Raw genomic sequence first — 16,355 nt, 5'->3', positions numbered from 1 at the left:
GTGGGACATGCCCAGAACACCTCCCTAGGAAGGCGCCCAGGAGGCATCCGAAACAGATGCCCGAGCCTCCTCAGCTGGCTCCTCTCGATGTGGAGGAGCAGCGGTTCTACTCTGAGCTCCTCCCGGGTGACCGAGCTCCTCACCCTATCTCTAAGGGTACGCCAGGCCGCCCTGCGGAGAAAGCTCATTTCGGCCGCCTGTATCCGGGATCTTGCCCTTTCGGTCATGACCCAAAGTTCATGACCATAGGTGAGAGTCGGAACGTAGATTGACCAGTAAATCGAGAGCTTTGCCTTACAGCTCAGCTCCTTCTTCACCACGACGGACCGGTACATCGCCCGCTTTCCTGCAGAAGCTGCACCGATCCGCCTGTCAATCTCCCGTTCCATCCTTCCCTCACTCGTGAACAAGACCCCAACCCTTATAAGTTGTTTAATTTTAATGTATATTGTTAATCACACTGTACAGCACTTTGGTCCGTCTTGGTTGTTTCAGTGCTTTATAAATAAAGTTGGTATGGTATGGTATCCACAGATCCTAAGATGTGATCTTTGAGGAAGGTTTGATGCCATGGGCGTTACTAGACTTGAAGCTTTACTGGGGCACAGGCCCCCTCATTTATACAGTCGGGGAAAAAAATTATTTGAACCCCAGCTGATTTTGTAAGTTTATCCACTAACAAAGAAATGATCAGTCTACAATTTCAATGGTTGGCCACAAGGTTTGCACACATCTCAGGGGGGAGTTTGACCCACTCCTCTTTGCAGATCCTCTCCAAGTCAATGTTTCGTGGCTGATGTTTGGCAACTCGAAACTTCAGCTCCCTCCACAGATTTTCTATGGGATTAAGGTCTGGAGACGGACTAGGCCACTCCATGACCTTAATATGCTTCTTCTTGAGCCAATCCTTTGTTGCCTTGGCCGTGTGTTTTGGATCATTGTCATGCTGGAATACCCAACCACGACCCATTTTCAATGCCCTGACTGAGGGAAGGAGGTTCTCACCCAAGATTTGACGGTACATGGCCCCATCCATCCTCCCTTTGATGCGGTGCAATTGTCCTGTCCCCTTGGCAGAAAAACACCCCCAAAGCATAATGTTTCCACCTCCATATTTGACGGTGGGGACAAACACGGCGTGTTGAGTTAATGCCAAAGAGCTCGATTTTGGTCTCATCTGACCACAACACTTTCACAACATGACCCATGTGGCCCTTGGACCCAAAAAGAACAATTTTACTCTCATCAGTCCACAAAATGTTCCTCCATTTCTCTTTAGGCCAGTTGATGTGTTCTTTGGCAAATTGTAACCTCTTCTGCACGTGCCATTTTTTTAACAGAGGGACTTTGCGGGGGATTCTTGAAAATAGATTAGCTTCACACAGACGGCTTCTAACTGTCACAGTACTTACAGGTAACTCCAGACTAAGTAAATTGTTAATATATTTGTATAGATTTACTGCTTAACCAGGCCATCTAAAAATCATGTATCAAAACTATGAAATATTTTAATCCCAAAAAGGAAGAAAAGCCCACAACATAAATCAAGATATTGAACACTGCTGCTTTTTTATTAGGATTTTTAACCATGCAGCTTTTAGCAGCATTTTACAGGGCCACACCACTATTAAATAGTCAAAACAAAATTTAAATATTTATTATAAAATCCAACTAAAAAAAGTGCAGCCATGGAAACTATAACTTAAATAGATATAGAAACCAAGAACAAAAATTGCAGTACCTCCTAGTTTAAAAAGTGTACTGAACTGTTAACATAGCTCTCACAGTTGGGCTATTACCCCTGATATCAGGTTTACTCATTTCAACATAAGGGGCAGATTCTTTTTTAGAAAGATGAGCATCTCAGCCTTCTCAGCTGTCAGCCTGTTTCTTCTTTCATCAACAATATTGGAGGCTGTGCTGAAAAGCCTCTCACTCTCCACACTAGTTGGAAGGTGCACAGAGATATTTAGCTGCTGTGGTTGCTAGCAAGGGCAGTCTGGACTGGTTGGCTTTCCAGTACAACAGTGGACTGTCTGAACGCTGAATAGTCGGCTCACTGAAGTAGGTCTGAATTTCAAAGCATGCGCTAGGGGTAGCTGAATCAGGAACAGATGTGCTTTCCTCTAAAATTTCATCAAAAATGCTCCAAATTCCACTGCAGTCTCCACCTTCAACCCTTGGAGTCTTCTTTGCAGGCTCTGAGGCTGCTGACTCAGATGAGGTCTCCTCTGCTGGTCTTGAAGCTTCCATCTTTAACTGCCCTATTAGTGCATTTTTTCCACATCCTGAGGTTTCCGCACTGGTCAAGAACCTGGATAAAAATAAAGATATGTAACATTTTGTTACATATATCATTCATATATCTCCATACACACACACACACACACACACACACACACACACACACAAAGTGAACTTAAGAGATACCACATACCTGTTCTTATATCTTTGATCTAGCAGCGTTGCAACAGAGTATAATGACTCAGATTCCACGGCACTGAAACGTCTGTCCACAGCCTCAAGAAGGGTGGCCTTCATGGTCTTTACCCCCTCGTTGGCGGGGTCTTCTCGACGCAGAGCGCGTTTAAGAACACAGACAATGGGAATGACATCAGATGCACATGCAGAGCTCACCTCCATAGTCAGCTCCTCAAAAGGAGCTAGCGCCATTACGGTCTTTTTCAAGTAGCCCCCACTGGTTTGCAGTTAATGTAGCTGGCAGGTCGTACTCCGCAGCATATGCACACAAGACCCGTTTTTGTGCTAGAAGGCTCTGGATCATGTAATACGTACTGTTCCACCTTGTATGTACATCTTGCTGAAGACGCTTGGTCAGCATATTCAGTTCCACCTGAATGTCCTCTAAGCGTGAATATGCAAGTGGCGAGTGCTTGAAGTGACCCACGATTTTTCTGCCGACAGACACAGCATCACTTACACTGCGCTGCATTAGCAGTCCCTCGTTTGCAATAAGTTGCAAGCTATGTGCAAAGCACCCCAAACTGGCAACTCCAAGACGGTCCATTGCTTTGACCACGTTACTGGCATTATCTCGTAAAATGACATGAACCTTACTCTTCTCAATGTTCCATGCTTTTAACATTTCCTCTGTTGCTGTAGCGATGGCCTCTCCAGTGTGTGAGCCACGGAAGCTCTTAGCATTGTAGAAAGAAATTCTTGATAAAATGATATAGTGCTATGTTATGTATTCGCAAAACTGTTCAAATAATTGTTTAATCTGTTTGACCTTTGTAAAGATTTGACCTGTGGACATGAAATGCTGTGAGTAGGTGCAGAGAGACTCAGAACAACAGGAAGTCGTGCAGATACAGACTGAGATGACTAAACTGTCTGATTTCACTTGTCTTTAAGAGTGCAGGAGACTTGGAGCTGACAATAACAGAACCTGTGTAAGGCTGTAAGAAATAGACAGGAAACCACATACAGGAACTAGACCAGGGTCGCATAGCAACGCTCCTGGTTACAAGAGTAGAAGAGAAGTGAGCCAGAGGTGCGGCTTCTAAAATCTGCAGACAACAACTAACTGTTTATAAAAGACGTACATAGGAGTGTAATGTCTGGTTCAGAAGGTCAGGATGTTATTCTCAGAATTTCACAGATCAAAATCTGCCTGGCGAAAAGATCACCAAATGAGGGGTCAGAACGAGGTCAACAAACCAACCAAGGAGCGAGGATGAAGGACAACGCGGATGACGTCAGATCTACCATCATTTGCATATTCCAAAAACTGTATTAATTTGACTGGGTTGAGGAGTGAGGTGTTCTTCTTCTTTGCTCTGAAGGCAGGTCGAACGGTTTTGCTGTTTAGAATCAGGGCCTCAGATAGAGAAAGAACCCAGAGCTCTGGACTGCTTTTCTTCATCAAGGTTGTAATAAATATTTTAAAGGTTCTTCTGACTTCAACTCTTCCTCAGAAATGAACATGCAGGATGCTTAGGTCCTACAGCATGTAGCACTGCTTTTTGCAACGTAAAAGTTGAGTCAATCCACTGGGCTGTCAGACTAAGTAAAGACATTGGACACACGTCCGAGGTCCAGATGTCGGTCGTAAAACTAACTGGCAACGCTTTCCAAGCACTTTGAGTCTGAGTCGCACGCTTGCTTGTACTTGTTTGGTATCGCTGTTTCAGAGATGAAATGTCGAGAGGGCAGTACGTACCATGGCTCCGTGTGTTCCATTAAGCATCTAAACCCCACATTTTCCACAACAGAAATTGGTCATATAGCAAAATGAAGTCAGTCAATTTCTCTGTGATCATCTTTGCCTTGCTGGTCTCTGAAGCGAGCTTCTCGCGCCTCTGTAATGTTTCATGCAGCGATTGTTGAAGCGGCATGCTTTTCTTTTTAGCACTGGTTGTCTGTGCTTTATGATATGTCCGTTTAAGTTTAGCTAAACGTTGCTACATGGTATCGGATCGGACGGATTAAATTCTTTTATCCGATCCAAATAATTTTGCACAGTATCGGCCGATACGATGCTGAGTATTGGATCGGTACATCCCTGATTGAAACTCCACGAGGTGAGATCTTGCATGGAGCTCCAGACCGAGGGAGATTGGCAGTTGTTTCTTCCATTTGCGAACAATCGCACCAACTGTTGTCACCTTCTCACCCAGCTGCTTGGCGATGGTCTTGTAGCCCATTCCAGCATTGTGTAGGTCCACAATCTTGTCCCTGACATCCTTGGAAGACTCTTTGGTCTTGGCCATGGTGAAGAGTTTGGAATCTGGATTGATTGATTGCTTCTGTGGACAGGTCTCTTTTATACAGGTAACGAGCTGAGAGTGCTCCCAATGTCAGCTCGTTACCTGTATAAAATACACCTGGGAGATCTTGCTGACTGATAGGGGATCAAATAATTATTTCATTCATGAAAATGCAAATTAATGTACAACTTTTTTGTAAAGCATTTTTCCGGATTTTTTTGTTATTGTTGTCTCTCACTATTCAAATACACCTACCATTGAAATTGTAGACTGATCATTTCTTTGTTAGTGGTCAAACTTACAAAATCAGCGGGGGTTCAAATAATTTTTTTTTCGTGTGGGTGGGTGTGTGTGTGTGTGTGTGTGTGTGTGTGTGTGTGTGTGTGGATGCATACATACAGTTGTACATTATACAGTTATACACACGAATAATAAGTACTCCCTCAAAACAAAAGTGGTTTAATTTTTAACAGATGTCATTTTTCATTTTACATTTTCAAAGAATAAACAGCATACACACATGAATGCTACCAAAACAGAGGACATAAACGTGTCCCAATATGACTTCAGCAACTACAAATTATCATATCCTACACATCCTATACAAAAAATAAAGCAAAGTATTTCCCCAAGCTTAAAAGCATCTTGTCCACGAAATCTAAGCAGTTAAGTTGGTTCCCTTTTTGTGCAATAAAGTGTAGCGCCTATTCTTCATTTTGGCAAACCTGTCAATAGCTTGACCCTCACTCAGTTTACAAAGTTCTTCCTGCTCAACTGATAAGACAGCAAGATGGTGAAGCCTGTCTTGGCCCATTGTGCACCTCAGCCAAGTGTGGAGTCGTCTCAGTGCGCTGAATGACCATTCACAGCTACACACAGACCTGCAAGTCCATTAGCTATAGCTCATTTGTCTTACCTCCCTCAAACTTATCTCTCCTTTCTGCTTCCCTCTCTTTGCCTCGAAAAAAACAAGAATTTTCTGATATCCATCTACAGGAGGAATTAGGCATTGTTCAGATAGTGTAGCTAGCACCCATGGAAACTTTACTTTCACAGTGTTTTCATACATTATCTTACCAGCTTGTCGCGCGACGTATGCTGATTGGCATTTGAAATGTGCGTGCAGTCGGTATACATGGGCATGCCGCGCAGGAACATAGTTTCTGCAGCGTTATTGTTTTTATTGTTTCTTTTACGTGTGTCAATTGGTTTATCGACTGTCTTGCATTTAGTTTCTCTGAAGAGTGGTCTAATAAAAACCCTTACAAATATGGGAATGTATTTACTGGGGCACAGCTGATTTACACTGGGGCACGTGCCCCAGTACAAATGGTCTAGCGATGCCGACGTTTGATACTCTATTGTAATTAAAAAAGTCACTTTCGGCTTTTCCCGTTTAGGGGTCGCCACAGCGAATTGTCACACTGATGACTCGCATGTTGACATTTGGCACATGTTATACGCCAGACTTTCCTGACTTACCCCTGTTTCGACCCCGGGGGGCATTGGCAGGAGCGCTGCGCCTTATCCACTAGCCTACCGGGGACGGCTCTGATACTCTATACTACTACGACGACCACTACTACCACTACCACTACCACTACTACAGCAACAGCAACATTATGGTAGGTCCAGGCTCTGTTTAGTGTTGATTCCAGTACCAGAGAGCTAATTTATTCATTTATTTTCAATGCATCATTTCACAGCAGAGATGAGAGGAAACTGGGGAAAAGAGGCAGGGTGTCGCTGCAACATGAATCTTTAGACAGAGTCCATTTGATCTAGTGACAGCATGTTTTTGTGATTTCTTTTGTCACAGGCCTCTGGCCGACTTCTACGCTCCTGGGATTTCTGAAAATTTTGTAACTATCAACAGTTAACATTTAGCAAATGAGGCCTATTTGGTTTGTTAACTAATGGTGTTGTTTTGTTATATCTACCTTGCATTTCATTTATATCTACTTTTTAGTGGTTTTGACTTAGCTGCTATTGCATTCACTTAGGATTTTTATTAACTACCCAGTTTTATGTGTCAGGGTAATAAATATATATAATAGTAATAAATAAATATATTTATTCAAATCAACTTAAACTTTTAACTTACATTTACTCAATTCACGGGGTATATTTAGATTATTTTACAACTTTAATCGCTATTTTTAAGTGTAAAAATGTATTTCTAAAAAATAAAAATAAAAACTGAGTACATCAAACTTAGTTTTTAGAGTTTATTCTTTCCAAAGTGAGAGCTGCTGTGGACATTTATGCATGTGGCACAACAAGACTAACTTCATGAATTTTATAATTATTAACCTAGATACAGAGACAGGATTCGTCAGGATTAGCAACGGCCAATGTCGTTCCATACCTTTTCATCTGGAAAGTCAGGAATATTCTTTCTGATGTGGAAGGTTTTATTATTTTTATAGTTAGAATTTCAAAATCACACTATTTGCAGCAGTGAAATTATGGTGCACATGGACGCACCATGTGTTGTGCCTTGGTGGAGTTACATTCACTTTCTGAGGGCTCGTTTGGTATGCACTGTTTAATACAAATCGTACATTTGTGACCTTTTGGAGCCCCGTTTCACTGGGGATCTCAGGCAACTGCCAAATGATAAAGTCCACCTCTGCTTCTAAACTAGACTTGATTAATATGTTGCCAGTCTCCTGAACCCCCCACCCAGTTAATGGCTGAAGTAGATCTATATGACTTTGACTTTAATTGTTTCTCTCTTTTTCAGTCTCCATGTGTTCCTGTGGCATGCTGATGTCACAGTAACCACAGAGGAGGAGGGACAAGGAAGTAGAGCAGAGGGATGAAACTAAGCAGGAGCTCTCCGATGACGCAGAGCATGTTGAGTTAAAGGAGGGGCACTGAATCTTGCCCAGAGCTGGTTCCAGTCTGATCATTATGAGGGAGTGGAGCTTTTGCTATACACAGCGGAGGAAGATCAGTAGCAGAACACCCAGTTTGCTGAAGAGCCTGACAAAGAACTACACGACTTGACAGCAGGAGGAGGGAAAAGAGGAACGTGTGTGTGTGTGAGGCAACACGCACAATGACAACAAAGTGAAGGATGATAAGGAAGACAATTATATGAAGGGCGCTGCAGCATCCGAAGGTGAGAAGTCAAACTTGCGAGTGAAAGGAGCCAGAGATGAAATAAACTACTCTTCGGTCAGAAAAAGAACTTGAGACAGATAAAGATAGGAATTTACAGCTCCAGGAGAGCAGAAGATTAGAGGATAAGGGCTTTCAGTGTTCAGACAGAAATAAGACATTCACAATGTTCATGAACTTCCGTCGTATCCACAAGTGCCAGTGCGTGCAGTTGCTAACTACAGGCCTGTTGCTATGTGTGGTGATGGTCTGGTGGGAGGAGCTGGACCACCACATGACCCATGTGAAATCCTTCATGTACCGCTACTTGATTAACAGCTTTGTCTTTCTCAGCTCTTCCTTGATGATTACCTCCAGCCATCACCACGGTAAGGATGCATCTAACAGTGTGAATGGTGCGATAGGGAACTATCCATACCTCATTAACCACCCAAATAAATGTGGAGGTGGTGGTGAAGATGGAGAAACCTGGGATGATGTCCTCCTGCTTCTGTTTGTGAAATCATCACCAGAGAATGTTAAGCAGCGTCAGACCATCAGGGACACATGGGGAAATGAGAGCTTTGTTCGGTCAAAACTGGGGGTGAGCATAAAGGTGGTGTTTGTGCTCGGTATACACCCAGATGTCATGCGGAGATCCAGGATGCAGGCTGCACTGCTGCAAGAGGACCACGCCTATGGAGACCTGATCCAGCAGGACTTTGTGGACACCTTTTACAACCTGACTACCAAACTGATCCTGCAGTTCCACTGGGGCCATGAGTACTGTCCTCTGGCTCAATTCTTCATGTCTGCAGATGATGATGTCTTCATCCACATGCCCAATTTGGTGAGGTACTTGCAGCAGGTCACGAGTAGCCAATCAGGAGCTAAAGATATGTGGGTGGGGCATGTACACAGAGCATCCCCTCCAGTTCGCTATAAAAAAAGCAAGTACCATGTTCCTTATGATCTGTACCCCTGGCCTTCCTACCCAGACTACACAGCTGGAGCCGGGTATGTGGTTTCAGGCAATGTGGCTGCTAAGATCTACCATGCGACACTGATGCTGAACTCCTCCTTGTACATTGATGATGTCTTCATGGGAATTTGTGCAAACATCATGGGCATCTCTCCCCAGGAGCATGTATACTTTTCAGGAGGGGGCAAGGCTCCGTACCACCCCAGCATCTTCGATTACATGATCACATCGCATGGCCATGCCACAGACATGCACTCCTTTTGGCAGGCTGCAACAGACCCTACAGTGTCCCGTAGCTGTAAAGGATATATGGGTAACCTGTACTGCTCATTCGTGAGAGTGATGCTGCTGTGTCTGCCACGTTTCCAGAACACATACTCCTGTATGGCTGCTTTTACATAAATGGTTTTCAGATAATGCAAGGACTGCTGAATGCTATCACAATCAGTCTGCCATATTTGTCAGGTTATATTTCACTGTTTTGTTGACTAAATTATGCATTTGCTGTCTAATAATAAAGACCAGAGATGTTCTATTAAGCAAACACAGAGTTGCATTTAGTTAATTGTATTTCAACAGGATCAGTTTTCACTTAGTTTAAAGGATATATCCAGAATTTTACAGTAAAAGTCAGTCTTAAAACAGTATTGACACATCCATATATAAATAGGTCTTTCTCATTGTAACTAGTCCTACTCTCCACAATGACCCTGAAGTATTTCATCCACAATGCAACTACTATACATACTACAAGAAATGGGGGGGATAAAATGCACAGCCCTTGTTCTGTGCACAGATACATTCCAAAGTTTAGCTGAGGCTCATATGAAACTTCAGCATTCCCAATAAGATAAACTGAGCTGGTAATAGACGCAGTCTATTTATCCTTTAAGCTGAAGGTCTAAACTAGCGGCGATGAAGGCCAACTGTTGCATTGTTTTTGTCTGGGCCATTGGTTTGCCATTTGGCATTTGAACAAACTACAGAGTACAGGCAATGACCAGCTAGTGCTAATGTTCGGTCTGTGTGAGGAAATAACTCTCTATACCAGCAGGTGGCGGTAGTCTGTAGTGAAAGACTTAGGACTGTGGATACATAAACTGTAAACAAAGCAGCTTTCACTTGCCACAGATGATTTATAGTTAGCATTAGTTATAGCTATAAAATGTGTGGTAGAATGAAGCATTTAGGTTGGGATCATTGGGCCAGTGCAGGGTCTGCTGTGGTTTTACCCAGAAGATTGACTGTGGCTCAGGAGGTAGATGTGAGTGGTTTCCTAACTGGAAGATTAGAGGTTCGATTCCCAGCTTGTCCAGTCAACATGTCAAAGTTTCCTTGAGCAAGACACTGAACCCCCAGTTGCTCCCAGTGATAACGTGTGAGTGTGAATGGCCAAATAGTGTGAAAGCGCTTTCAGTGTGTTGTAAAGCATAGAGAAGCGCTATACAAGTATAAGACCATTTACCAAGATTTTGGCTGTAGTACTGTGGTGGCTACAGGAAGCTACAGTGGTGGGAATTATTGCCTGGCACATGGTTTGGTGTGATATGGTTTGTGACACTCGTATGTATACTGTATGTCTTTTTGATGTTCTGTTTCAATATAAGTGCAAAGGGGTTGACATACCTTTGCTCCCAAGCGGAGTGTTTGTTCTGGAGAGAAAAGTAGCTGTACATACATTCAGCATGACCTGTGCAATATGACCTCACATCTTACAACCCCGAGCATGACACAGACCTGCTGCCTTTTCAGTATAGTTTTGTTACAGCACAGCAAAGAACTGCATACACACTCAGCTCCAGTGTTGTAGTGAACCACAGCTGTGTGTTCTGTCCTTACCTGCGTCTGTTGGACAAACTCTCCTCTGTCTCGTTGTTCACAACAACATGGGTAGAGCCTCCTTGGCTTTCCTCATGCATCACCTCAATCTGTGACACACAAACACACATATACATTTAATTATTATGGCAGGATAGAACTGTTTAGTGATGCATTCAGGCAATCCCTGACAGCTTGTCAGAAAATCTAAAGATATCCATGTGTTTGCCAAGTGTTTGCATTCAGGTGGTCATCAGTCACTGGTAAAGATTTAACTGGATCAATAGTAAAGCCACTGAAGAATGCATGGATTACAAGTTGCTTTTTTTGTGCTGTGTCTACCACGTTCATCCAGTTGGTTTCTGAGAGGCTATGAGCTAAGCAGTGTGATGACACTATGGCTTTTGATCTGTGACACAGCTTTAGTGATGTGATGAGGTGGAGTTCCTGAAGAGATTCTGAGATTTGTTAAAGGTATTAATACAAATTAATGTTAATGTATTTTTGCTGCTGTTGCTTTTTTGTCTGTGGAAAAAGGTTACTGTGTTAGGCATAAACCACTATTGACACTACGGGCTCTATTTTCCTGCCACTGCAATTTCTATGCTGCTTTAAACGCAGTCCTTATACAATTTTCCTCCGGTTCATGCCGGTGGGGGTGAAATCTTCTCATAACTAGCCACAAATGTGTGTTTGAGCTAAAACCCTAAAAGATCTTTTCAGGTTGATGTACAAACATTACCTATTGCAGCTTTGAATGTACTTACTGTAGCTCATGTTTCTGGCCTATAGTTAAATGTGAGCTTTGATTTGGTAAAGGGAAAAAAAACCCTCCTGCATTAATTTTACTTGTTGCAAAAACTGCCAGCTTAAACTTTTACTTCAGCACCGGTTTTTAAAGCAAAGAGCCTGATGCAACTAAAAACAGGAAGGAGAATACTAAGACTACTATATTACTACTTCTACTAGAAAGTACTAAGCTTTGGATTTGGGCAGTGTTCACACAGAAGAGAGAAAGTGAAATATGGCACATGATAGGTGGATTTCCAGTTCTATCTGCCCTCATCAATTATGGAGGAAGGTTTATGATCCAACAACAACACAGGCCCTGTTTGTCAGCAGAACAAAATAACCTCGGGGTGGGCATCTAAATTATGTAGACAGTAAACCAATTAACGAGATCAGAGTAAAACTGCAGCATGGCAGCAAAGAGCAGTAGGTTGGCATACTGATTAGTGAAACCCTCCTTTTGAAACCGCAGTCACCCCTGCTGACAAAACACTGAATCCCCACAGGCACCAAGAAACACCTCATGGCAACATTGCCAGTGATTTTGTATTAGACTGTAGAAGTGAAAAAATACACACTCAGATTCTGCTCGGACTCACCAAGGCAGGACAGAGAATTTTCAGAACTGTAAGATGCATGTGTGAGGCATGGCTTTGTGACTGAGGAGTATGACAATGCAGGGGGTGTGAGGTAGGATATTGGCTGTCACAGCTCAGTGTAAGCAGCATGTCAAAGCTAACCAGCCATGACCAGCTGCTGTCAGCGGTGCTTTGTTTAGAAGCACATTTACACTGTGTCCTTTAAAGAGTCACTGTGTGGGGACTTGAGCTATAATTGGACTCTCCATAGTTGTAACTTTGGTATTTAGTGTTAAACCTGCAGTAAGTGGATAGATCTACAATAGTGCATGTGAACTTGCACTGATGCTGTTTTAAAGTTTTTGTTGCCTGAACAGAAAACACTCTGCTGACAGTTATTGGCTGTGATGGGGATACTCTAGGTACTAAATTTTTTACTTGCCTAAAATATCATCACTATACGGTAGCTCCACTCCAGGTAAGTTACATTACACTTACACCTGATTCAGATGGACGCAGTGACTTCAGGGCTCTAAACGGAGAGAGAGAGTGCGTGTGTGGGTGATCAAAACAGAGCAAGCAGACTGACGGATTTTGGGATGAAACTAAAATGTGACTTGTATCTGGTCAGTTCTTTCATTCTGTGTAATTACCAGGTTTATCAGGGAAGCATTTGAAAGGACACTACATCCTGGAGTTTCTGCTGGCACTGAGAGGCAGAGTGATGGCTGTCTCATATGAACTGGTCCAACATCAGCTGAAGGTGGTGTTAGCATTACATTTTTAAGAAATGCATTTGTTATGATTCAGCTTCATTTCCTGTTCCGAGAGGTTTTATTTTGTTAGACTTCCTGCCCTGTGTCACCTCACTCTGACCTTAGACAAGAAATATGAGTCAACTCAAACAAACCACAAGACATTTGGTCTTATCTGATTCTCTCCCAGGGGAACTCAAGCACCAGGACCATGTATTCTCATTATCTAACATCTTCATCTCCACAGGACACTGGAATGTGGAGTTGAGACTCCTCTCTGCTCGTTACACCATAAAACTGGCTTAGTATTTCTCTCTTTGTGATTTCTCCATGTGATTTACATGTTACATGTTGAAATACTCTTCTGAAAAACAGGACTAGGTATTCATATTCTGTACATTCTGCCAGTTATACTTGCCATATATCCTTTCATATTTATAATAGTTCTGTTCATATTTTTTCTATTTTTTGCACAGTAATCAAACGGAACGGAGTAAGCAGTGAAAAGAATAGTGTTATCAATCATTTTTAAAGCTACACATCCATAACAAAGGCCAGAGGTATGAAAGAGAAGTACTGGTTTCAGATCAGAAGTATCGGGATTGGTACTGGTGTCAGTAACTGTAGAACAACACTCTGCTTTAGTGTCATAATCAGCTGCTCTTTGAAATTTGATGAACAGGATTGGAGGAGGGTACCTTTATGCCTCCCTTGGCCTTGCGTATGTTCTTCCTCTTGTTGGGATCCACTTCAGGTGGTTGCTTGCCACTGTTAAAGTTATCAGAAGTCCTGCAAGCTGCAGCTGAAATGAATTAAAGCATTAATAACAGTAACTAATGCAATAATTTCTCTAACCAGATTTTGTGTTACATGTATGAAGTTGTTATTATTATGGTTCACAGCTTGTACAGTGCTATAAAAGTTTGCAGCCTAGGGCATCATTCATGTCACAGTTAGAACCTGTTACACCAGGCTCATTATCTGATTTGTACCCAAGTTAGTGTAAACAGCATCCAACTCACGCTGCTGGCCCCCGGTTGTCCTGGAGTGGTTCTTCAGTGGGGGTCGTTTGGGAGACGACTCGGGTCGTGGGGCAACAGGCTGGACAGGTCTCATCTGTTTAGCTGACAGTCTCTTCAGACTGACATGCCGCTTCTCAAACATCTCCTGCACATCCTCCAGTCGCTTCAGTGCCTTCAGGACACTAGCCTACAGGCAGGGAGCACACCAGCAACCCTCACCCTCAATTTTGCAACAGAATATCCAGTTATTGTGTAAACTAATGTTTATGTGCATCCTACCTTGATGTCCTCGGACAGAACAATCTCATACTGGTTGTGGAGGCTCCTCAGTTCAGTCACTTGGTTCTTTTCTGCTGACTCCAGAAATTGTTCAATGTCGGCCAACGCTGACTCTGCCCCTTCCTGTGACTGACACTTATCCACAGCCTGGGAGGCCAGCAAGTAGATGCCAGACTCACACCACTGGTTCACCTGTACACAGCAGAAATGCAAACAGGTTAAAACTGGGCAAGAAATGAAAGTAGCTAACATCATCAGTTTACATGTGGTGGGTCAGTGTGAGGGTGTCACTAGAGTCAGTTGGGACCTTCAAAGGCATGCCATGGTTTATTCAACATACAATATGAGCATATGTTGAATATAATAAATTAAAACTTGTGTGATATAAAAATAGGTATATAAGCAGGAGATACTGTCCAATAAAAGCTATAGTGAACCTCATCACTGCCTTCATCACACCACCCCATTTCACATTAGAAAAGACATTCAGATTATGGATATTACTTAAACAGGATTTCTGTGTTATTGTGATGTGCTGTTGTATGTGAAATGTAGGGAGAGATGTCTGGTGTGTGGTGTAAGTGTAAACTTCATTGTTGTGTGTAAAAGAGAATATAAAGACCCTAAATATGGAAGAGTTTCCATCCACTCCCAGATCCACTCCTACCCATGCCAGATCCCGAGGTCCTTCTGGTAATCATCATTGAAAGTCCTTAAATCCAAGCACAAGCGGAGCCAAGGGGTAGCTGTGGCCACCCCCAGAATCTTATTGACCACCACTGGTGCCAGCCCTACCAGAGTCAAAATGTGATGCTTGTCATTGTTAATGAATGAAAAATGAAAAACAATGACAAATTGTTGCCTTAAATATGACTAACAATTTTTTGGTGCTTTATAATTGATATTGGTCAAATTAGTTTTACTTTTATTTTTATATGTACGCCTCATGATATTTGCATTCATTTCTCCAACTGGGTCCTTGTGGAGTACTTGGCATGAGTTCCCTCAGGGTGGAATTATGGGAAGCACTTTGAATTGCCTGTGTATGAAGATGTGCCATATAAAAAAAACTTGGCTTGTTCATCTTGTTTTTTAGCAGTGTCTCTGTATCTGACATGTTTTCACCCTACAAAGCTATTTTGACTAATGTGATAGCATATAAGTGTTAACATCTAACGGACAAAGAAAAAAACTACTTTAGCATGTATCTGGAGTCATGTTCCTGGCCACCTGATCCACTCTCCTTTTGGCCTGTTCTGCTGAGGGGCTGAGGGGCTGAGTGGCGCTGCCATTCATTATCAGTATGTAAAAACACAATGAAAAAGTAAAGCACCATCAAACTCTTAGAAATAAACGTAAATAACAAAGTAAAAAAGTTAACAGGGCCAAGTCAAGACAAAACAAATCCGGGTTTAGGTTTAGCGTCAGGGCTATGACTGTTAACTGAGTTCATTCATCTTCAAGGTAACTGCAGCTCTCTGCTGCAAAAGATCAGGCTGTCCTGTTGTGGTTTATTTAGCTGATATTTAGGTTTGCTGTTAGTTCAGTGTAAGAACCTTGTTATGTACTGGAATGCATTAAGAGCATTTCCCCCTGAAATCCATGCTGAGTTTCTGGTTTGCTGTAAAAGAATAATTGTTTGTTTATGGGATGGTGTATGTCACCACACGTAATTCTCAAACGGACTCACAGTTAACCATACTGCAGCTTGGTAACAGACAGTGCTGTCAACTCTTCTTTAATACTCACCACTCAAACAACTGACAAAAATTCACAATCTGTCATGCATAAAGTTGCAAATCATTACATTTGTTAGGATCTAATGCCCGTAGTTGCTATTAGCCCAGGAAGGGACATGTAAGCTCTGTCATCATCCCACACCTTTGGCTTTACATGTGCAACAAGCCACTTCCAGTGACGCTTTGCATATTGATATAGTTGTAAAAAAGCCACAAGATTTGATAACTGTTGCCATGTAGTTAAAAGTTGAGGTGACACAATTAAAGCAAACCAGGAACTAAAGCTGCCCTAATCAGTATTTTTTATATCACATTTGTTATTTATTGATGAACCTACTCAGTTAGATTCTTCAGCTTACAGTCAGCACAGGCTCACCACAGGGCTGCTGCCTCAGCCCCAAACTCTTCACCCTGTACACCCATGACTGTGTCTCCAACCATGACAGCACCATCATCAGTAGATATGCTGATGACGCCACCATTCTGGGCCTCATCAAGGGGGGAAACGAGTCGGGCTACAGAAGCTTGGTAAATGACATTCTTGTTTATAGAGAGAAG

At 42.5% G+C, this 16,355-nt stretch overlaps 2 protein-coding genes across 2 annotated transcripts in view; one reads left to right on the top strand and one right to left on the bottom strand.

The window, feature by feature from the left end:
* Positions 1-9,361, top strand: part of LOC109951382 (lactosylceramide 1,3-N-acetyl-beta-D-glucosaminyltransferase A-like) — a 14,514-nt gene extending 5,153 nt beyond the window's left edge. Inside the window, exon 2 of the mRNA XM_020585860.1 lies at positions 7,477-9,361. Coding sequence (XP_020441516.1) covers positions 8,023-9,219 — 1,197 coding nt within the window. The 5' untranslated portion in view covers positions 7,477-8,022 and the 3' untranslated portion in view covers positions 9,220-9,361. The remainder of the gene's footprint in view (positions 1-7,476) is intronic.
* LOC109951381 (guanine nucleotide exchange factor DBS-like) overlaps positions 1-14,250 on the bottom strand; it is a gene marked incomplete at its 5' end in the record, with an annotated part of 148,395 nt that extends 134,145 nt beyond the window's left edge. The window contains 4 exon segments of the mRNA XM_020585859.1: positions 10,657-10,745; positions 13,456-13,559; positions 13,780-13,966; positions 14,059-14,250. Of these exon segments, the coding sequence (XP_020441515.1) occupies positions 10,657-10,745; positions 13,456-13,559; positions 13,780-13,966; positions 14,059-14,250 (572 nt within the window).
* Between the last annotated feature and the right edge of the window lie 2,105 nt (positions 14,251-16,355).

Source organism: Monopterus albus, unplaced genomic scaffold, assembly GCF_001952655.1.
Source record: "Monopterus albus unplaced genomic scaffold, M_albus_1.0 scaffold382.1, whole genome shotgun sequence".
NCBI lineage: Eukaryota > Metazoa > Chordata > Actinopteri > Synbranchiformes > Synbranchidae > Monopterus > Monopterus albus.
This window is presented reverse-complemented; position numbering and strand designations above follow the sequence as displayed.